This window comes from Phalacrocorax carbo, chromosome 16 (genome assembly GCF_963921805.1).
Source record: "Phalacrocorax carbo chromosome 16, bPhaCar2.1, whole genome shotgun sequence".
Classification (NCBI taxonomy): domain Eukaryota; kingdom Metazoa; phylum Chordata; class Aves; order Suliformes; family Phalacrocoracidae; genus Phalacrocorax; species Phalacrocorax carbo.
This window is the reverse complement of record NC_087528.1, coordinates 14,213,771-14,235,836: the sequence shown is the minus strand read 5'-3', so window position 1 is coordinate 14,235,836 and position 22,066 is coordinate 14,213,771. Positions and strand designations below refer to the sequence as shown.

At 43.5% G+C, this 22,066-nt stretch overlaps 1 protein-coding gene across 1 annotated transcript in view; it reads right to left on the bottom strand.

Moving 5' to 3' along the window:
- Positions 1-673: 673 nt before the first annotated feature.
- LOC104049508 (myosin-13) overlaps positions 674-22,066 on the bottom strand; it is a 33,230-nt gene continuing 11,837 nt past the window's right edge. The window contains exons 18-39 of the mRNA XM_064467261.1: positions 20,995-21,112; positions 19,454-19,577; positions 18,465-18,601; positions 16,914-17,169; positions 14,791-15,033; positions 13,736-13,912; positions 12,970-13,115; positions 12,793-12,883; positions 11,631-12,020; positions 11,412-11,538; positions 10,883-11,001; positions 9,993-10,189; positions 9,307-9,490; positions 8,237-8,402; positions 7,337-7,461; positions 5,062-5,370; positions 4,774-4,977; positions 4,564-4,689; positions 3,263-3,433; positions 1,577-1,681; positions 1,403-1,498; positions 674-956 (exon numbers count right to left, since the gene is read on the bottom strand). Coding sequence (XP_064323331.1) covers positions 702-956; positions 1,403-1,498; positions 1,577-1,681; positions 3,263-3,433; positions 4,564-4,689; positions 4,774-4,977; positions 5,062-5,370; positions 7,337-7,461; positions 8,237-8,402; positions 9,307-9,490; positions 9,993-10,189; positions 10,883-11,001; positions 11,412-11,538; positions 11,631-12,020; positions 12,793-12,883; positions 12,970-13,115; positions 13,736-13,912; positions 14,791-15,033; positions 16,914-17,169; positions 18,465-18,601; positions 19,454-19,577; positions 20,995-21,112 — 3,866 coding nt within the window. The 3' untranslated portion in view covers positions 674-701. The remainder of the gene's footprint in view (positions 957-1,402; positions 1,499-1,576; positions 1,682-3,262; positions 3,434-4,563; positions 4,690-4,773; positions 4,978-5,061; positions 5,371-7,336; positions 7,462-8,236; positions 8,403-9,306; positions 9,491-9,992; positions 10,190-10,882; positions 11,002-11,411; positions 11,539-11,630; positions 12,021-12,792; positions 12,884-12,969; positions 13,116-13,735; positions 13,913-14,790; positions 15,034-16,913; positions 17,170-18,464; positions 18,602-19,453; positions 19,578-20,994; positions 21,113-22,066) is intronic.

Sequence of the window (22,066 nt, the reverse complement as noted above, 5' to 3'; positions counted from 1 at the left end):
GAAGGCAGAAGAATGAAGGCGTTCAAGTCACAGGCGTTGTTACAGCCTGACGGAGGGATTTTTTTCTGCATATTTCGGATTTAACTGTTACCTCCTCTCAAGCATGGAAGCTGGAGGCACGGAGAGCCAGCAAGGAGGGTGTCCCATGCCCTGGGTGCCCTTTACCCTGCATAAGGGCGTTACCTGGGCCGTGGGAACTGCTGCCGTACGCTCTGCACCAACGCACGCTGTCAATCTCACAAGGGATTGATAGTCCTCACAGTCACCAGAGAATCGCCCAGGCTTGTTTTTATTTCTTGTAGCTTCTACTTAGGGTTGGCTGAATATGACCAGGCCAAAGATCAGTGACATGCATGCTGAATTACTTGAAGCAAGCAATATCTCTGTTGGATGCACAGAAGTGTATACTGTGAGGAGGCCTGCTGCAGCTTTGGTCAGGGACCTCATTCCTCTGATTTCTAAATATAAAAAGGAAGGCAATGTAGGGATTATTGGAGCAATTGAATTATTTGTGGGGTTGCTTCAGGTCTGTGGCTATTGCATATATTCTGCCATATTACTGTTAAAGAACGAACATCTCCCAATTCTGCTGAAAGACCCAGATTCTTAATGTCGCTCTTGTCTGGCCTGTCTCTTCGGAGACACCAAAACGACTTTCAAAAGCCACTGGTTTTCAATAAGTGCCAATTTCTGGCCTGCCTTTATGAGGATGCTGGGTGCAAGACTGGGAGGAATGCAGCTGCGGCTGCCGGCTGTTCGGGCAGAGATCTTTGTGCACCTGCTGCATAGGAGCGGTCCCGCCCTGCAGCTCCCTGACTCACCTGGCCTCCAGTGTCACGGCTTTTGGCTCGCAGTTTGTTAACCTGACTTTCGGCAATGTCCGCTCGTTCTTCAGCCTCTTCCAGCTCATGCTGGGTCTTGCGGCATCGTGAAAGATTAGTGTTTGCCTGTTCTTCCTGAAAGTCATGTAGTGCCATCAGTGGCGCAGTCATGGACTGACATTGCCCCGGTACCGTTAACCCAACGCCCCGTGGCTGCTGCACCTCAGTAACATCACCGGCTAGTTAACCCTCACAGTCACAACCCCACATTGCCAGCACTCCGTGCATTTCTAGCTAGTGCTGTCAACAACATGGGCACTTAGCTGGGGGCAGAACAGTTAATCCTACTCAGTTCCAGCTGGGAAAATTGGCTTCTGTGGCTCCAAAAGTGCAACAACTCCAGGATAATTACAGCTGTGCGTGCTCTGTTGTGAGCCACAGGTCTTTACAAGGTAAGGAATATTCAAAGGCTGTGGCCATAGCTGCCTTGTCAAACTGAGTATTCAATTAGTTTAATGAACTTGGGAACTGTGGAAATCCCCACCCAGGGCCCACAGAGATTTAACGAATCCTGCACTCACAGCTTCCTCTGCCTGTTTCTTGTATGCTTTCACTTTTAACTGCAGCTTGTCCACCAGGTCCTGGAGCCGGAGAATATTTTTCTTATCCTCTTCAGACTGTGGGAAGTGAAAATCAAGTCAACCTCAAAGACGGACTGAGGTTTTTCATGTATGAGGGCAGAGGGTTTGAAATACCTGGTAAGTGAGCTCCTTCAGCCTTCGTTCATACTTGTGAGCGCCTTTAAGTGACTCTATCCCTTGTTTCTTCTCAGCATCAAGCTCATTTTCTAACTCATTAATCTGAAACACAGTATCATGGTGAAGACAGCAAGCTGCCAAGAGTGGCTGCTGATCATGTTGTAGGATGCTGGGAACCGGAGTTCTGCAGACTAAAGCTGCAGAGAAAGTGCAGGGCAGCTTCCTGCAGCTGCCTCTTGGGGCCAGACTAGTTCCACGCTCACCACGCTGTACTAGTAGTGACATGGCGTGTGAATCCATAGTTATTTATAGAATGAACTTAGCTGTGCATACCTGGGGCATTTATAATAAAAATTAGGCTTAAATCTGTCAGATAAGAGGAAATCAAAGCAGGGAAGGGAGGGTTCTGTTAATGTTCACCAGGTAAATGGGGAAAACCTGTTTCATTTGTGACCTCCAAGTCCAGCTTATCCTCATGACTAGCCCCTAACAACCTGTCATAGCTCCATGCCTCTTCTGCAGTGTATATAAGTCAAATCTGGACACCAATGGTTTTATTTCAGCCAGGATATCCCCTTTCAAAGCTAAAAGCACCTACTTCCCCATCAGCTGTGCTGTATGTAGGAACAGCTGAAGAGCGCAGCGAGTGAGTCAGGTGAATGGTCCGTCTAGTCCAGTGCTCTGCTGCGGGGGGTGGCGGCAGCATGCACTGTTTAGGGACAGCAAGGAAGCCTGGGCACTATCTACTCCCCTCACACTTGTCCAGCTTCCACAGTCATTAGATTAGAGGTGCAAGATGGCATACCTGTGCCTGTTCCCTTAAGTATGTCTATAAACCTGCTGATTTCTAATCCCTTTTTGAACCTCCTGCCATCTGCCTCCACAGCCTCCCATGGCAGAAGGTTCAGAATTTCACTGACCACTCCATAAAGTATTTCCTTTTATTTCTTTTAAACTGGTCTCCAGGTGAAGATATCCCTGCATCGTGTGTCCTCACTTCCCATATTGTGCATTTTGATGAATAACCATTCAGAATACATCTCGGTCACTGCTGTCATGATTCTGTAAACTCTGACCTCACGCCCCTCAGCCATTCCTCTCCAAACAGAAGAGTCCTAGCCTTGTTTGTCTCTCGTTATAAGGCTCCACCCACTCAGCTGCCATTCCCTGGCTGCTTCTCTGTCAGGTCCTTCTTGAGTTGGAGAGACCAGAACTGCACGTGGTACATTTAATAAAAGGGCAAGTGATGCTCTCTGTCTTGTTCTCAGCACCTTTCCTTATGAAGCCCCAAATTTTTTCTCTTTTGGGTTTTTGCTTCTACTGCACATTGAACAAAGAGTTTCTGAGGCCTGTCATGGATGATACTGAGGTCTCCTGGCTGAGCTGTAATTGCCAGTTCCAAGTTCAACCCCAAGTAAGTATGTTTTAAACTATTTTTCCCTAGATAAGTTACTGTATATGTCTGCCCTGATGTTCGTCTGCCGCCGTTTTTGGCCACTTGGTTTTTATGAGCTCATTCTCAAGTTCTTCACCCACTGTGCAACGCTTGATTACTCAGTGTAACTCTTGTCAAACCCACCGGAGATACCTGGGGTTGTCCCTGTTGTAACCTTCCCAAGAGGTTCCAGCAACCAAGGGCCCACTCAGGAGCTTGACCTTGGCCTACCCTAGTCTTCACCATACCCTCGCCTGTAGTTTCTGGAGTTGCTTCTTTCCACCCTTCAGTGCCAGTTGCTCGGCTTCATCCAGGCGGTGCTGCAGGTCCTTCACCGTCTGTTCCAGATTCCTCTTCATCCTCTCCAGGTGGGCGCTGGTGTCCTGCTCCTTCTTCAGCTCTTCGGCCATCATGGCTGCCTGGTTGTAGTGCACAGCTCTGTTACGAATATGCCTCCCTGTCCCTGGCAGTTCTGTGCCCTCCCTGGGAGCGATGCCCAGCTTCGCATTTGTGTACGGCTCCCCGCATCCTCAGCCAGTGCCCTTGGCTACGCTAAGGGTCTGTCGTGTAAAGAGGATCCCTCTTCCTCAGTGTCTGTATTTCTAAAACTACTTTACCTTGGAGGACAGGCAGGGTCAATGACAAGGAAAAAATAATTAAGGTGTGCAAATTTTTCAAGAGTCAGTGGAAATTAGGGGCATCCTGAAGTATCACCAGCTAGCACTCTGCATCTATGGGCTCCCAAATGATTTTTAATATCTGGCCATTTGGTGCCTGAACTTGCCAAAGAGTCAGACTCCTAAGCAGCTTTTGCCAGTAAAATAGCCCCAGGTATCTCAAACTACAATGAAAAGCTTGTGCCTGCTGACATCTTCAGCACCCGGCATGGGTGGCTGTCACCAGCGTGACGGGGCAGAGAGGGCAGAGAGGAGCCTGCGGTTCTGCCGCTGGCAGGAACCAGAACTAGACGCAGCACTTCAGGCCCAGGTGCACCGTGACTTGATGCAATAGTGTAATCATTTTCTGTTTAATTTCCATACACCCTTCCTAGATTGTCCTAAGATTTGTTTCTTCTGTGGAACTGCAGCCTTGTTTAAATGAAACATCTCTAGTCTCTCTTTTTATTTCTTACATGTCTAGCATTTGTATAGAAGCACGTATGATTTTAGTCTTAATTTCGGCTTTTCTGTGCTGTGCCTAAACAGTACTTGGTTCAGGCTACCCTTTTCCTGTTACAATTTTGCCACCATCTGTTCTATCCTGTCTATTACATTTATCCTGGAAGCAAAAGTGAGTGTGGGTATGGGGAAGGGGAGGCAGGATGCCTCTTCAGTACTGACTGCTGGCAGAACATGAGTAGAGGAGGTCTTCCAAGGCAAGCAGTAGGGCAGAGGCTGTGTGAGGCCCGTGTGGGAGGGACTGTGTGTCACCAATATTTTCTGTTCCTGCGTTAAAGAATTGGCTCTCCTCCACCTGATTGCTGCTTTTCTAAAGTGTAAAAGTGGCTACAGTATTATAAAATGAAAAAGAGGCAAGCAAGAGGACTCACATCTGTGATTGCTTTCTTTGCTTTCTCCTCAGCATTTCTGGCTTCCTGAATGCTGTCTTCAACTTCATTCTGTAAATGGGTAATGTCCACTTCCAGTCTCTTCTTGGTGTTGAGGAGGCTTGTGTTCTGTTGGGACAGTCCAAAGACAGGTCGTTCCCACCCCATTTCATGCCGCTCCCACATGCCTATTTTAAAGGAGATACCAAATACCTGTGAGTGGAGGAGCTGCACTCGCTCACTGGCATCCGTCAGCTCCTGCTCAGAAACCTTCCGGGCTCGCTCTGTCTGCTCCATAGCAGCTCGCATCTCCTCCATTTCTGTTGTTATCAGATTGTTCCTACGCTCTACCATAGCAAGCTGCTCCTTCAGGTCATCATTCTCTCTCAAAGCATCATCCAAATGGACCTGGGAATCCTTTAACAGTGAAAGCACTATGAGACTCAGGCAAGCAGAGCGAGTGGAAAAGACCTGTAGGACAGTAGCCCTTGTGGTTCCTACCTTGAGTTGCCCTTGCACGGATTTGAGGTGCTTCTGTGTCTCTGCTACCTGACAGTTGGCATGGTTCAGCTGTATTTCCATGTCATTCAGATCTCCCTCCATCTTCTTTTTCATCCTCAAAGCATCATTTCTGCTTCTGATCTCAGCATCCAGTGTGGTCTGCATAGACTCTAATACCCTCTGGTGATTCCTCTTCAGCTGTTGAATTTCCTCATCTTTCTCTGCACTCCTTCTATCAGCATCTGACTTCAGCTGGTTCAGCTCCAGCTGAACACGTAAGATTTTTCCCTCTTCATGTTCTAACGAGCCCTGTCAGGGTTGAAATAATATCATTTGTCTCTCTAGTGTCCATTACTGGGAAATGCCCATGCAGAATTCTGGCGCTCTGCAGGCAGTAACACAGATATATTTGCCTTACTGTGGACCTTTAGAAAAGGCCTAGCACTGAAAAAGCTGACTGCGATTCCCATACACAAGAGTCGTTATACCTCAGCTGGATAATAATCAGTGATTTAGGAATAAGACTCCTTAGGAAAATTCCTCTAATACCACAAGGCCTGGGCCCTGAGGGCTATGTTGACACTGCAGAGATAACAAAACATGTGAAAACATAAAATAGGACAGCCAAGCCTCATGCTCAGAAGAAGCTTGCCTTCTCTTGCAACTCCATGCTGAATTCTGCTTAGGGGTTCTGCACTTAGCCCTGCCCTGGTGACTGTGTGGGCATGTTCCCCTTCCATACAGCCTTTTCTCCCTGATGCTCATATCATCTTGCTTCAGATGTCTGGGAGTTAAAAGCCTGAGGCTGGATCTTTACATTCAGTGGACAGAAATAAGCACATCCAGAGAATGAAACAGTTGATGTAACGTTGGCATCCCTTTTAAGAACAGACCCTCCAGAGATGCCTGTTTCTCCTTTTTGACTCTAGAATGAGCCTATGGTGACTAATTCAGGATTAGATTGATGACATTTAGATGCATAAATTAAAGCAGATGGATTTGCCTGGCTATTATAACTCTTGCTCCTACTGCCTGCCCATCTAGTGAGATCTAAGGATTAGCGATGTCAGTTGTTTTTACTTTTTTTTCTACCTAAGGGGAGTTACAAGAGAAAATCAGGTGAGGCTCTTCCTGGTGGTAGTCAGCAAAAAGAGAAAAGGCAGCAATCAAAAGCTGATACAAGGCAAATCCTGACTGCATATACGGATAAAAATGTTTTCCCATGAGAATGATGCCGCACTGGAAAAGGCTGTCCAGCAATACTGTGAAATTTCCATCCCTGGAAATTCTAAAGCCTTCTTAGACCAGGCTTTGAGCAACCTAATGTAACTTTGAAATTAGCCCTGCTTTGAGCAGGAGGTTGGACTGAAGACCTCCAGAGATCCTTTCCAACCTAAGTTGTGTTTCTTTGAGCTATGCCCTAGGTATACCATGGGTAGCTCCATGAAATGCTCTCAGAGACATTTTGTAGAGAATTGGATATGGTCAGAGAGAAGTAATAAAGGCTTTTCCAAGAGACACTCAGGGCAGATAACAGAAGGCAGAACCCAGACAAGAGGGAACTGAAGGAACTGCAATCTAGCATAGATTGGGAAAAAAAGTAAGATTTAAAGTTACAAAGAGCTGAGGGGTAGCCAAAGACAGTAAGGAAGACTGAGAAATCATGGAATTGTGGGATCTGACATGCAGCTTGTGTCAGCAAAGCATGTCAGTGTACCAGTGGCACCTCCAAGGCTCAGCTGATCCCTAGCAACCTCTCCGTGCTCATCAGAGCCCATGTTCTGTGAAGTGACTCCTCTTTCGATGTCTCACTGGCTCCCATTCAGTGAAGCTGGAGGAACTGAAGAAATATAATCTTAATTCTCTTCAATGTTCAGCTTTCTTTGAACAGGAGGTGACATTGAGAAGACTTTTAAGTATGGATTAGACCTGCTCTGAAAACATACCTGAGTAATTTGACTAGAAAACAAAAACTGTCAGAGTTTTGAAATACAAATGACCTTTCCTCAGCCTTTCACAGGAGAAAATTCAAAGAGGTGGTGCAAAATGAGCTCAATTTTAGTCTGGGACTGAGTGTTTTTGTGCATGTTAACACAGCGAAGAATGCCACATTGGTACAGGAGAGGAGCAGTTCCTATGGCATTTGCTCTGCTTGTGCTCTTGTACTGCACCTTGTGCGTTGTGACAGTATTAGGATAAACAGGAATATATAATATCCAAATTTTGTCCATTCGTGGTCTCTCTAAGAACAAGCCCCTTTACTGAGGACACTTGCCTCTGCTTCTTCTAATGCTGCTTGAAGCTCACACTTTTCTTGCTCAGTTTGCTTCTTTGCTTTCTCCAGTCCATGGTTAGTTTTTCCAGATTCAGCAATCTGTTCAGTCAGATCAGAAATTTCTTCTGCAACACAGAAAACACACACACTTACCTCATCTTAGATAATGCTGTGTGGCAATGGGAGTGATGGAAGAGATAATGATGTAACATGATGCAGCAGCGAGGGGGAATAATAAGCCTTGTCTCATGTGCAATCATTATTTCTGATTATCTGGTATTTCCAGTTCAGTGTGCAATTTGAAAATGAGAGGGACCAACTGGAGTGAGCTCAGAGGCTAATATCAACTTCCTCTGGACAGTGGAATTACATCTCCAGAGACAGTCCTGTCTGACTGGTCTCCTTATCCTCAGATACTCCCCAGGAATCATTCAGCTCACTAAAGGGAACTGAGTTGTGTTTCCTTTATACAGTTCATTTGCATATTAAATGAAAATTTGTTGTGCCACAGCTGCACTGTTCTCTAATAATCAGGAGATAGACAACAGGCCTCCAGATTTTCTCTAATGTCAGTGACTGAAGTGGTCTGAAAAAATAGAGAGTCTGGTTTCATCATAATTTCTGTCCATTCAGTTAATTTAGTCCATATCCATGAATGGGATTATGATGGTGTGAAGGAGAGGGAATACCATGAGAAAGTAGGATGCTGTAATGAGCTGTAGGCATGTGCTTACGTGTGTGACTTTGTGATCAGATTAACAGGTAAGTCACCTAACCTGAGCTTTGTGTGAAAATCATAAAGACCAAGATCTTGGGAAGGGGCAGAGCTCTGGTAGCCCAGAAACGTGAAAGCATCTTAGGACTCATGGTTGATCCCAGCTGATAGAGATCTGAACTTACGCTGGAGGTTCTTGTTCTCCCGTCTGATAGTCTCAGCCTGGTCAACCATTTCCTCATAGGCATTCTTCATCCGGAAGATCTCAGTGCTAAGAGAGCGAGACTCCTTCTGGACAGCTTCCAGCTCAGCCTGACTCTCCTGGTACTTCTGCTTCCATTCAGCCAGGACCTGGCGTGACAGGAGCATAAGAATGACGCATTCTGCAACACTCCTGTCTCTGCATGTTTGCAGGACGAGAACCCAAGAGGCATGGCCTGTCTCACAGTCTTCTGCTTTGGACTGTTCTCTGTCTGTGACAATCAATTCACTGTGATACGTACTCTGGCTGTTTTGGTGGAAGCTACTTAAATTATCCTCTTCAGCCAGCACTGGTGCACAGCCCAAGCTCTCAGGCAGGAGTTTGGTTTGACACAAGCCTGGACACAATGTGGTTAGTCCAAATGAGGCTGTATGAGCCTTTTTACTATTGCAGGAGCCAGTGGTCTTGCACTCAGCCCACAAAGGTTGTGTTTTATGGGTTGTCTCCTGAGTTTGATAACACAGCCCTTCAGGGCATCTTTTTCATCACGTTCACCTAATCCACTCACACAAGGCTGGGCCAAGGCACAGGGCTGTGCAGTATCACCTGGTCAAACAGTGTTGGTTCTTTTAAATGTCACTAAAGGCAGTGAGGGCTGGAACTGTGTAAAGGAGTCTAAGGCTCTGCCTAGCCCAAACACAAGGCTGGCAGACTAGCACCAGGTAAAAGTCAGGGCTTGTTAGTGTGCATGTGAATACTTGGTTAGTCTGCTTGATCAAAGGAGGTATGGATCCCCCAAGTCTCCCTCATGAAGACTTCACGCTTTTTAAAACTATCAGAAAGCTACTTTATTGTTTGCTGCGGTCATCTGGGGTTACTCGCACTGTGACATATTATTACTATATGTCCTGTTATGTGCCCTTTACCATAGCTTTGCTTTGGATAAAATGTAATTTATCTCACTGTGAGTGCAGAACTTTTATAATTTCATAATTTGGCCTGGCCTATCAAACATCAAACAATGTTCAGATCTGGCAGGCTCTTTGAATGTACCTTGTCAAAATTCTTCTGCTTTTTATCAAAAGCTGCACAGGCTGAATTTGACCTCTCCACATCAATCATGAGGTCATCCACTTCCCCCTGCAGCCTCTGCTTTGTCTTCTCCAGTGAAGCACACTTTGAGTTGACAGCCTCAATCTGCTCCTCGGACTCCTGCAGGCGCTGAGCAAGCTTCTTTCTGCAGGATGAGACAATCAGCGCTGAGAGAAGGAAAATTCTGACATTCTAAGAAAATGTCAGGAGGGGAGTTTGGCGTGGGAGAGATGGGCAGAGAGAGTGACACAGAAAGCTGTGATGGTGTGAACAGAGAGCATCGATAGAAGCCTGGGATGACACAGCACACTGGAGCAGTGCATAGGCTGGGAGAATACTTACCCAAGGGGTAGACTATGCCAATGCGGAGGGGAACCAGAAACACACTTTGAATGTTGGCAGTGGCAAAATCAGAATGGTAAGTGTGATTTTTCAACTATTATGATTAAGTCCTTAGTTAATGCACCGGAATTCTCCTTTCTGTAGACACTCCCAAGCCTCTACTCCTTCTCCTCCTTTAAACCACTACTCGCTCCCCTTTTCAGACCTCTGCATATTCCCACTACAAGTATATTCTGTTTTCCTCCAGTGCCTTCTCACATTTATACTTAAATAACCTACTTGCTCCAGACCATCCCTCCACGTACTTGGCCTCCTCCAGCTCCTCCGTGCGCTGAATAGCGTCTGTCTCGTATTTGGTTCTCCACTGGGCCACTTCGCTGTTGGCCTTGGACAGGGCGCGCTGCAGCTCCCCCTTGGCTTCCTGCTCCTCCTCATACTGTTCCCGGAGCAAGTCACAGTCGTGGCGAGCAGACTGCAAGGCGTGGGCCAGGGCGTTCTTGGCCTGGGTAGTTAAAATTATACAAAATGTCAAAACATTAACAATTTGTGACTGGAATTTCTCACTGTATTTTTATAAAACTCCACACCTCACTGCCCGTGTGCAACAGCTGCTAGACTAACAGAAGGAGCAAAGGGAATAACGTTGGGGACTCTGTGTTTCAGACTTGATGCTATTAAAAAAGATCCCATCTCGTCTGGGATACTGTTCCTCAAACACGTCTGCACCAAGTGCTTAAGGCAAAGACACAAGAAATCCAGCAAGAGGCAAGGTGGGAATTACCTCTCAGGAACTTTCCCTGTAAGATTTTCAGGTAGAGTTTGATGTTTATCTGAATGTGGAAGGAACTTTAAACTGTTTTGTCGTATCTAACCCTGGGTACACCTGCACTCCTGCTCCCTTTCCTTTTTTTGGCTGCTGCTGTTTTCTTTGCCTCAGGGAATTCCTGTAGCAATAAGGTATGAACACAGAGCTATTTTCATTCAATTCTCTCATGTTTTTGAACTTCAGAAAGCTTGATGAGAAGGACTTAAACTGTATTCCTTACTTCATTTCTAATATCTCTATGTTATACTCCAAAGAATACTTCTAAAGTGTCACTGTTCTGATGCCACCACCTTCGTCTGAGGAGAAATCTTTATTGGTTTAGCTCATTGGTTTATTTTACAGTTTGTTGGTCTAAATTAAAAAAGTCACCTTATTTTCTTCCTCTAGTTGCCTCTTCAGCTCTTCAGTCTGCTGAGTGAAAGCATGTTTGCCTCGACTGCACTGAGAAATCAAGCACTCCTTCTCCTCCAATTGCCGAAGAAGTTCACCTAACAAGAAAACATTTATTTTTTTAGACAGAGATGTGAGACATAAAAAATGAGAAGAGCTAGCCACATGGAAAGTGGTTGCAAGGTATAACGGGGTCAAATGAAGGGAGAGTAACAACTTCCTTCCCACCAGTAGGAAAAAGCTATCAAAGAGAAATGTTGTACTGGCATCAAAGGAAAGGGGATGAACTGACCACAAACTCAGACATTCATTTTGATTGACAGTGCTTCTTTTGGTTTGGTTTTATCTTTCCTTGGGTGGCGTTTCTCTGACTGCCACCAGGAGGAAATTCTACAGTCTGAGTTTTGTTCAGATCACCCAGTGATGGATATATTACAAAATACCCAGGCATTCAACAGCATATTTAAGTACTTGGCATAGCACTATTACAGTTCATCTAGGGACACACCATTCTCAGTCTGTAGGTGTCTTTTCTGTGTGTTCAGATCATTAATTAGTCGCGTATGTTCATCATCTTTGGTTCTGACTTCATTGAACTGGTCTTCGAGAGCTCGGCACATCTTTTCCAGATTGCTCTGTTAAGAGATAGAAAGCATATCCTTCAGCTCACCCACTTGTTCAGAAGAACAATGGTAATGATTAGAAATGTCTCCTCCTGTGCAGTAACCTTGGCCTTGGAGATGGACTCCATGTTGCTGGCCAAGTCGTCAATCTCCATCTTCAGCTCACTCTTCTCCTTCTCCAGCTTCTGCTTCACCCGTTGCAGGTTGTCGATCTGCTCCCCAAGCTCAGCGGTGCTGTCCGCATGCTTCTTCCGCAGGGCGGCAGCCGTCGCTTCGTGCTGCAGCGTGGCCTCTTCGAGGTCGCGGCGCATCTTCTGAAATTCTGCCTCACGCTTCTTGTTCATCTCAACCTGAGCTGCCGTAGCCCCTCCTGCTTCCTCCAAGCGCTCGCTGATCTCCTCTAGCTCCCTCGAGAGGTCAACTCGTTGCTTTTCAGTCTTTGCACGGCTTGCACGTTCAGCCTCAATTTCTTCCTCCAATTCCTCAATTCGAGCCTGTGAAAGTTAACTGGTTAAATGAGGACTTCTGAATAGACAGATTTGGAATTATCCTTAAGGAATAAAGAGCAAAGATTCCCTTCCATTCATATCAGCATAGAGAGTGGAGGACCACTAGAAGTTTCACTGAATTGTGTCCTAGGAGATGCAATATTCAGTTTTGGAAAAACAGTGAATGTAAAATCTGACGTTTAATTTTTTGTTATAGCTCCGAATGGATTTATTATGTTAGGAAGGACTAATATTGCACTTTTCTGAAGAAATAGGGGATGTGGTACTGGAAAATGTAAAGGAATGTGAGTTTCTTAGAAATTTCCCAGAGGTCAGGCCAAAACAAAGTACTGTCCTCTCTCCATCAGCAAACAAGATGGAAGGAATCCTGCGATGAGCAACCGTGGGCTAACGGCACTGCAGAGAGCTGCATTTAGAAGGTGAGCTCTGTCCTGATCACGACAGATTATGTCACATTCTATTGTTTTCTTAGAAAAGTAATTCTCAGTGGCTTCACTACTGTTATAACACAGTACCTGATCCATTTTCAAAGCCTGCCATAAACTTCACTTAAGAAATTCCTTAGTTATGTATGATTAGAGGCCAGAGCTTCCGTTCCCTGAGATGGGAACAGCACAGGGCTGTAACAGAGCCCATGTTAACTGTTTTATTCATGTGTGGGAAAATATTTCTTTAGAGCAGTGTAAGAATAAATATCAATTAATTCTAAGGAACTTGTGCTCGGCTACTAAAAATATCAATAACTGTTAGACTTTACCTGAAGTTCCTTAATTTTCTTTTGCAACTGGGAACTTAGAGCCTGCTCATCTTCAATTTTACTTTGCAACTGGCTAATTTCAAAATCCTTTCTGTTAAAGAACAAGAATGCAAGTACAATATGGTTAAGATAAAATCTGAATTTTAGAATTCAGAGCATAAAAAGTCAGTGCAATACTTTTTTAGCCTGTCATCCATCTGTTGCTTATAATTCTCCAGATCCATGATGGAATCCTGAGACATTTTCAGATCTCCTTCCAGTTTTCTCTTTGCTCTCTCAAGGTCCATTCGCACTTTCTTCTCTTGTTCCAGAGATCCTTCAAGCTGAAATACATAAAACGTACTTTAAACACAGACATTATACTTTGAAAGTAACTACTCTTGATTTAAAAATCTGACTAGAGTTGGAAATTGATGAACAGAAAAAACGATCAGATCCTGCATATACGTCTCATCTCCACCTTTGCTACACTCACTGCACGATCAGAGCTGCCGTTTTGATTCGGTGTCAGACGTTAAGCTGTCCACATCTTGGCTGTGCACAGTTGAATGAAAATGTTCCAGTGGCTGCAGTTCCTAGCATACAGACTGCTAAACATTGACAAACTCCCAGTGTTCATAACTTCATGCAGTATATCCACAGTGCACAGTAAGAGACCACAAATAACTGCAGCAAACTTCAAACTGCCACAGTTAATTGGTTAAAATGGGGCACAAAAGTCTACAATGCTGAAACACCCAGTGATGAACATAGTTTAAATAGACAGAGAAAGATGAAAGGTGTGCCAGATTCCACAGCCTGTCAACCTGCAATGATTTATTAGCTGCAATTATTAGAGCTGGCTTGGCTGCTTTAGGTGTTGCTTATACTCCCAACTACAGATTACTAGTCTCTTCTAATCCATCAGAGCATCCACCTACACAACCCAAAACCTTTTTCTTACATCATCTACTTGCTGCTCCAGTTTGGTCTTGGTTTTGGTGAGTGTGCTGACTTTGTCTTCCTCAGCTTGCAAGTCATCCAGTGTCTGCTGGTGGGCTTCCTGGAGGGCCTTTTTCTCCTTAGTAAGTTTAGAAGTATTTTCATCCAGAGCTGCCATCTCTTCAGTAAGATTCTTAACCTGTTAGACAGCCAGCATCCGTACTATGAGGGCGTGCCTTGAGAAATGGCAGGCTGAGAACACAGTGAGTGCACCCTTGCAAAATCTTGCATGGATGTAGCTAAAATGCTCTCCAGTATTTTTCTCAGTGGTGGCAGTGAAGGGAACCTGTGGTTGTAATGACATCTCTGCTAGTATTGTCTCCACAGGAGGACTGAACGCTGTAACCACAGACGTGGGCTTTTGAGTTCTAACATATATCTCTCAATTCTGTCTCTTCACATTGATTGTTGAGATGTATGTGAAGAGACCTGTGCTTTTTCTGGGAGAAAATGAGTTAATGACCACCTGATATAGACTCTCCTTGCTACATTGACAGTCTGAACCTTAGAAGTCAGGAAGAACTCTCATGGTATCATCAAGTCAATGGAAGGAAAGGATGTCCATGCTAGCAGAGACCTGGGCTTCTTAAATGTAAGAAAGAGAATTATAAGGAAAAATTTGATATCTGCAAAATCAGTTCTCCTCAATGCATGTGAGAAAGGACCAGCCTAGCCATTCTGTGCTGAGCTACTCACAAGCATACTAGTCCTCCGTTACCCACAGGAGACACAGATATACTGGTTCTTTATGACTGCAAATAGCCAAATATAGAATTTCTCTATCAAGCACCATAACAACCTCTTAACTGTTTTTGCACTGTCACAGAAAATGTATTTTTCCTAAAAAGAATTTATGATTTTTACAAAAAAATTCTGTCAAAGGTGATTAAGTGGCAATACCGCTATCCTGCACCTTGGGGACATAACAACGCCATTCAGAGCACTTAGGAATGACCGCAACTTTCCACAAAACTGAAAACTCTCTGGGGTAGAATAATACCCTGACTCCTCTATCACCTTATTCTCTGTTGCATGCTTCTCCTTTTCCACTTTGGCCAGAGTCAGTTCAAGGTCATCAATATCTTTCTTCAGCTCAGAGCACTCATCTTCAAGTTTCCTCTTCTTTGCTGTCAGTTCGGCATTCGTCTCCTCTTCATCCTCCACTCTTTCACTTAGTTCTTTAATTTTAGCTTCCAGCTGGATTTTACTTTTGATGAGTCCTTCACATCTCTCTTCAGCATCAGCTAGATTTTCACTCTCCTGTCAGAACATATTGAAGGCACATTATATTTATCATAAAAATGACAAAGGCAACATAGGTTGTTCAAGCGCCATCTCTAGGAAACTGATTATCACAAATCAGGGCAAAATTTCCTATGCAAATCACAGTAATGCACACGATTCGATCATGAGGAAATTGTCCTGCTCAGTCATTGCTGGGAAAGTGGACGATAATCCCATGGTAGGGATGCTTCCTTTCAGCTGGCCAGATGGTTTGACTACAATACCATGCCACAGACTCACAGGGTTCTGTCAGAAGCCTGCAAGGGGTCAGTGAGATAAATCAGTAGGTAGCAAACTGGATTTCATGGAAGCATGATCTTAGATGTGGATTTGTAAAACATATAGCATTTCAAAGTCATCTTTCATAGAGTGTTTGATGATTCTACCTTTAATAAGCTCCTCCAACTCTAATGACACAGGTCAGACTGTGTCTCCCCAAACTTCTTCTCCCGTTTTATTCTCATGGAGCTAACCTGGCTCCCATCATTCTCTAACCTCTCTCTCAGCTAAGACAGTGTCAAGCTTGACCTAAATTGTAGCCTGCAAATTTTACTATAACTAGCATTTAGAGACACATGATTAACAGATGAAATTTTGTCTAAATTAATGCTACTATGGTGTATTGTAGGCAGAATCCCAGAAAAGGTATCTGTTGACTGCCAGAAGAGTTATGGCTGAAAACCATCACTGCAGTAACAGGAGATGGTACGTTTAATTCTGTCAGATTCTGACTGAAACCCATAGCGCAGTGAAAATCATGGCTAGTGAGTGTGAACCTCTGAGGACAAACTTGGAGAAGATGGTCCTTGAGGAATATTTCAAGCAGGGTTGATAAAAATTCTCCCAGGAAAATGGGACTTAGTGAGAAGTCAGGAACGACTCTTCCAATACTGAAAGAGTGAGAAACTGGGAGTTGAGAAAGAGTTAGACAACACACCTGAGGGTAATGGTCATATCTTAGGAGTTCTTTTGTGTTCTAAAAATCTGAAATATGAGTGCTTTGACAGGCATCCTAACCTGGAAGTTAGTTAATCTAGTTAAACCTGGGCTCTTGGGTTTTTTTGCTTACCATCCATGAATGGATTAAAGTGAAGCCTCAGATGCTTGTAAACTAGGTGGGTTCGGAAGAACAGAGCATTAATTACCAAGAAGGATACAAAGAAACTCAGAAAACTGGGTGAGGTTAAGTTGAAGTTCTGAAGAAGGATTCGGGTAATGAATCTGGTCTTCACCATGCACAGCTACAGCCTCACTGCTTGGAACAATACAGGACTCTTGTCAAAACCCAACTTGTTCAAAAACACATGGAAACCAGTGACAGGTCTGCTTGCATCAGACTGCCCTTGGCCACATAGTATCTTATTACCTTTTAAAACCTGACAGTATTCGTGTCTTATGCAATTTCAGTCTCTGCTCATCAGTATTCCAGAGAAAAGCACCAGTCTTTTTTCCACAGTTTCAGTCCTGTCTCTGACAGAAAAGCACCCCTGCCCTGGCTCTGTGTTATAATGGCCAGCAGATGTGGAAACAGCCTGTAACTCATCCAGAATCAGATACCATTGTTAGTAGCACACTGTATACACTGTGGAGCATCCGATTCTTCCACTAGTGATTGCTTAATAGTGAAGTGGGTTTACATAGGAGCCCAGTCAGAATTTTCTGTATTCCTACTGGTGGTAATGTTCTATATGTGCTTTGTACTCACTTTGCCTAGGTGTAAATGACAAGACCAAATACAAAGCAGTGGAGAATCTGGCCCTGTTACATGTGTGTTTATGAAGGATAATGGAAAAGAGAAGAGAAATAGCAGCAGAATAAGAGGAAATAAGGGGAATCTGAAAGTGGAGGTTACTCACAGTTTGAACCTGAAGCTGCAGCTCATTTTTCTCTTGCAAGAGGGTCACCATTTTCTCCTCCAGCTCCTTCCTCTTTGCCTCAGACTTTGCAAGCTCTTCCTTGGTTTTCTCAAACTCTTCCTTCATGTTGGCCATCTCCTTCTCAGATTCTGCACTCTTCAGCAAGGGCTTGATCTTGAAGTACAGCTTCATCCAGGGCCAGTGCTTCACATTCATGAATGCACGAACATTGTACTGGATGATATAAATGGATTCTCTGAAAACACATGAAAACATGGTTTATGAGGCTGGTGGAACAGTGTGATTATTGGCCATAAAGTATCAGCATTTTCCTCAAGGAACTTTTTCATGAGACTTTTTTCCTCACCTCCCTTGCTTTCATTAGTCATTTTAGGCCCTTGATTGCAGAATGGCTGGTTCAGTAGCATGAACAGTAACTATGTCTGGACAGAAGAGGGAGAAATACTCCAGAACAGACAAACTTCTCCGGCGTGTTACCTGGGAATCTCCAAGATTTTCCTCTCTGAGATTTTCCTCAGTCTCAAAGAAAGTGCAAGTGCTTGGGCCAATACCAGAGTGAAAACTGGCATCCTTGAAGTACTGCTGCTGAGATTGCAAATCTGGGAGTTACTGGCAAATGTGGGAGCAGCAGCTTGATGCTTTTTGGGTCACTCAAAATAGTAAATACCGTATTAGAAATTATTAAGACAGAAACTGAAACCAAAATTTAAAACTTTTTATGATAATAAATGCAAAAGGGTGTGGTTGATGCCATTAGTTCAAGGGGAGATTTGATAATTCCTTGCTGAGAAATCCAGTAAGAGCTATTGAATTCTTAGAAACTATCCCTACCTCAAGAAGCCCCTGAGCTACATACATTGTGCAGAATATTAGAAATAAAGGCAGCTGGTTGGAAGGGCATCCTATACGTTTATGCAGTCTTTGCTCCCCCTAGAGCTTTCACTTGTCAACGACATTTGAGAAAGTTTGTTTAGCTCTCCCAGTGCTGCCACTCCTACACTCTCAATTTTTGCGTGATTCATCCCATCTCAAAGGGAGAGATCTGAAATGGGAAGGCTATCTGGGATGGTCAAAAGTATGGAGTACCTTCTCTGTTTAAGGTAGAATTGTTCATCTTAGGTGATGGAGCCATGTAAGAAAATTAAAGAGAAGGAGAGCAGAGAGTGATTATATGCTGTTCCTTACAAACCAATGTAATCCAATGAAATTATCAGGCAACATGTTCAAAACAGACAGACCTTATCGCTTGTTCAGTTGGCTATCTCCATCACAGCGTTCTTTAAAGGTTGAAAACGGTAAGTGCATTCCTGGAGTAAAGGCTCACTGTTAAATACTAAATACCATGGTCCAGCTACATGGTCCAATTGCTAAATAGCCATTGCAGAATTTGGGAGACTATAACACAGGAACTATTTGTGCTTGCTCTGTTTCCCCTGGTCTTTCTCCAAGGACAGTTTTATTTTTTTGCCTGAGACAGTGTAGTGCATTGCTGGGATTTTGGTCTGACACAGTATGATTTTCTTATATTACCTTCTTTCATTCATCTTTTTAAATTCAGTTCTCATGAGGTACCCTCTGCATATAGCTTGTGTATGAGTGATGAGGCTCACAAGCTTCTCATCTCTCATCTCTTCTAGGAGTCCCAGGAGTCCTGCCTTGAAGAACACCTAGAACATAAAAGAGGGTTAAACAGTTTGAGGCTTAGGCAGGTACACAACCATTGGCAGCTGATGCAGGGCAGTTCAAGGCAGTTTTGGAAAAACACCTGCAGAATAAATGTTTAATAGATAGAGAAATTTTGTGGCAGTGTTGATATCAGTGTTCCTGTGATTCATGACAAGTCACTCTATGTATGAGCTAATCACATTATTGCAGTGTTATTTGATGCCTGCTCCAGCATAGCTTGTAGAAGATCTAGCTCATAAGTATTTACTAAAACAAGGAGTTAACTTTCAACTTAGTACTATATCCTACACTTTCTCTTCACTGTGCTCTACCCTTCTACATCAGGCTCAGGATTTGCTCTGTACACTGAATTAGAGGTGGCTTGAGAAGCATACATAATGATGACTTTTCAGCAGAGTAGGTGATTGGGTTTTTGTCCAGAGAGAGTACTGCCTTGGTCAAGCTGATCAGAGAATTAGTGTCCCACCTAACACTGCGTTGGATAAAGATAGACTTGTGTGTGTGCCTAAATCTCATGAAAAGTCTGACTGTCCAAACTTGTCTGAGCCTGTCTAACACGCACTGATATAAATGAGTTCAACTGGCAGGAGGAAGGTGCAGCATTACTTCTAGTTGCGGTCACGCTGGGTTGTCCTGGTAGTATGGTGTTCCCAGGACTGACAGTGCTACCCCTCACACACACCTCCAAAACCAGACAAGTTTTCTGTACTCCTTCTTGCTAGTGTGTACTTCCATTCTAGTCATTGCGAAGGCTGATTTCATATGCAAGAAATACTCTCAACAAACAAAAATTTTTGCCATTAACTATACCCACTCTTCCACAAGGACTTTACCTTGGTGTGACCAAATCTATATTGGTTGTGATCAACATCAATGGAGGAAAGAAGCTTTTCTGAAGCCTTTTTGCTGTCAATGAATTGGCCTTCTGGAATGGCTGAGGCATTAAGAATCTTGTACCTGTGGTAAGAGAGGTTGCAAACAGGGTGAAGAAAATAGGATCCATCATATATCATAAAATATACAGAAGCTGAGCTATCTGAAAGCGGCTGAATATGCCATCTGGAATTTAGACAGCCTTGGCTGAACAGAACGTGATGACAAGGGGACACGTCTATTCTTCAGAGGAATCTGTTGGCTGTGTAGCAACACAGTATGTTGTTACATGCAAAATTAATGTGCATACTTAAAGAGTGTCTGCAGGTCCAGGAATTAGGAAGATCATAGTGAGAACCTGTCAGCCTCTTCTCATCTTGTTTCATTGATCAGAGAATTAAAGTTGAAGATGACTTAAAAATGCTAACAAAGATCAGTGATACTCCAAAGGGAATACAGATCTTGCACAGCTCACAGTCTCTACAAGTTGTACCACTGAATCCTTGAGCTTGGACTAAAAATGTCATGGTATTATTCTGTAAATGCTAACAGCAGTCTTAGCATTTTGCAAGGTAACTTAATGATTGAGGTAATCCTGTGTCATGGACAGGACTACCTCATCCTTCTAAAGGGGTTTCTTCAGATTCATCAGTGAGCATGTGTGACTGTACACCGGAGCACTTCTTATTCTTGAGTCTACCTTGAAAAAGGATATGTAAACTCAGGATGGTGATAATGGTGCAGTGAATTTATTCTCTATTTTAGGCTTCCATTTTAGTTCCTCCTGAGATTCAATACATTTCCTTTGAACTATAAAGCACTTTGTTGTTCTGGCCATTATGGATAGATTTTTTCACCTGTCACATCGAATTATGATTTGACAATTAAGATCAGCTAATGCATTACTTAACATCAAGTTGCAGGGCATTTTCAGAGAGGTCTTGGGGCCTTTTCACACCGGTTCAACATGGAAGATGCTACTGTTATATTTAATTATAACAGCAGCCAGTTCTGATTCAGCACTTTGTAGCAACTGAGCTCACATGAACCAGTTTAATTGTCTCCATTTTAAAATGATGAAAACAAGGCACAGGATGCAGGCCAGTGACAGCCTTGGATTTTTAAATGCTTAGTCAGTGCGCTGCAAGGAGGGTGTGCTGACGAGTACCCTTTTTTTATCTATACTCTGGGAGACTTACAAAGAGCAGTCTATAATGACACTTAGTTCATTACACTACAAGAATTTTGCATCTCTTTCACTCACCAGGCATTGACCACAATTTAGAAATTATACTGGTTCTGTTGAATCAAGAAATCTATGGTCTGATCAAAGAGGGAAAGACTGGAGTGACCTAAGACAGTACTAATGACTTGGTTCCCTAAAAGCCACTAATCTAGTCTGATTCAGATGGTGTCTCTCCATGATGTCACCAGATTTATCATCTGAGTTGTGAGTTTACTGAGGCCTTATCTTAACAGACAGTAATAACTGAAGACCTACCGTTGCTTAAAGTCCGCATAAAGGATTCTGCTTGGAAATCCCTTCCTGCAAATTCGGATGCCTTCTAGAACCCCATTGCACCGCAGCTGATGCATCACCAAGTAATGGTCCATTTCACCTTAAACAAAATGCATCCATCAAGACTCTCCTTTTCTTCCAAAGAATCTCCATACGTATTAACATTCCAGAATGTCCTCCCTTTTTTTCATAAAATGCAACCAGTTATTGATTAAAGATGCAGGAAGTGAAGAAAGAACATGCCCTCATTTCATACAAGTTACAGAGAGCTGCTTCAGTGAGCTGAGCTTTACTAAGAATGCTAGGGTGGGCAGTGCTTGTGAATCACCAATGGCCAAAAGGCGTAAGGCCACATTGCTCAAAGATGGCAGGAGAGTGCTTTAAGACCAGCTGAAAAATCTTGAGCAGCATCAGCATCCTCATTTGATGCAGGTAGAGGTGGCACAATGTAGAGTGCAATACCGTCTAGACAATCAGCTCTTCATGTTAGGTAAGATTTTATGTTGGATCTGCCATGCAAGTATTGACCTTACTGGAACCTGATTAGATGTGATAGTTAGATCGATTCCAACACAGGAGTGGAGAAGCAGGTTGCTTAAAGCTCTCAGTCTGCCTGTAGAGGACAGTTGACTAAAATTGGAAGAATTCTCTTTCTCCTCCTAAAATATCTATTGGATATAATAATCAACTGTACTTCTAAGACTTATTCCCAAGTATTACAAAGTACAACTGGCAGAATAAAACCCTCTTGGAATCACTTTGTCATACAGAAATTCCCATCAGCTGCTGGAGACATTAATTAGTACTGAATGGTCCATACCCTTAACTTCAGCTTTTCAGTGTAAGCAATAAAGTTGTACCAAAGGGATAGTTAGAAAAGTCAAGCATAAGCAGCCTAAAATGAGCTAGAAATCGGAACATCTCCAGTTTCTCTTCCTTCACTTCATCATCCTTAATTGCGCTCACACGGTAGTACTTTACTTTTTCTTAAAAGGCAAAAGTCAAGGTTCCCTCTGAGTCATCTCTGTCAAAAACAATAAACTGAACATCAAAA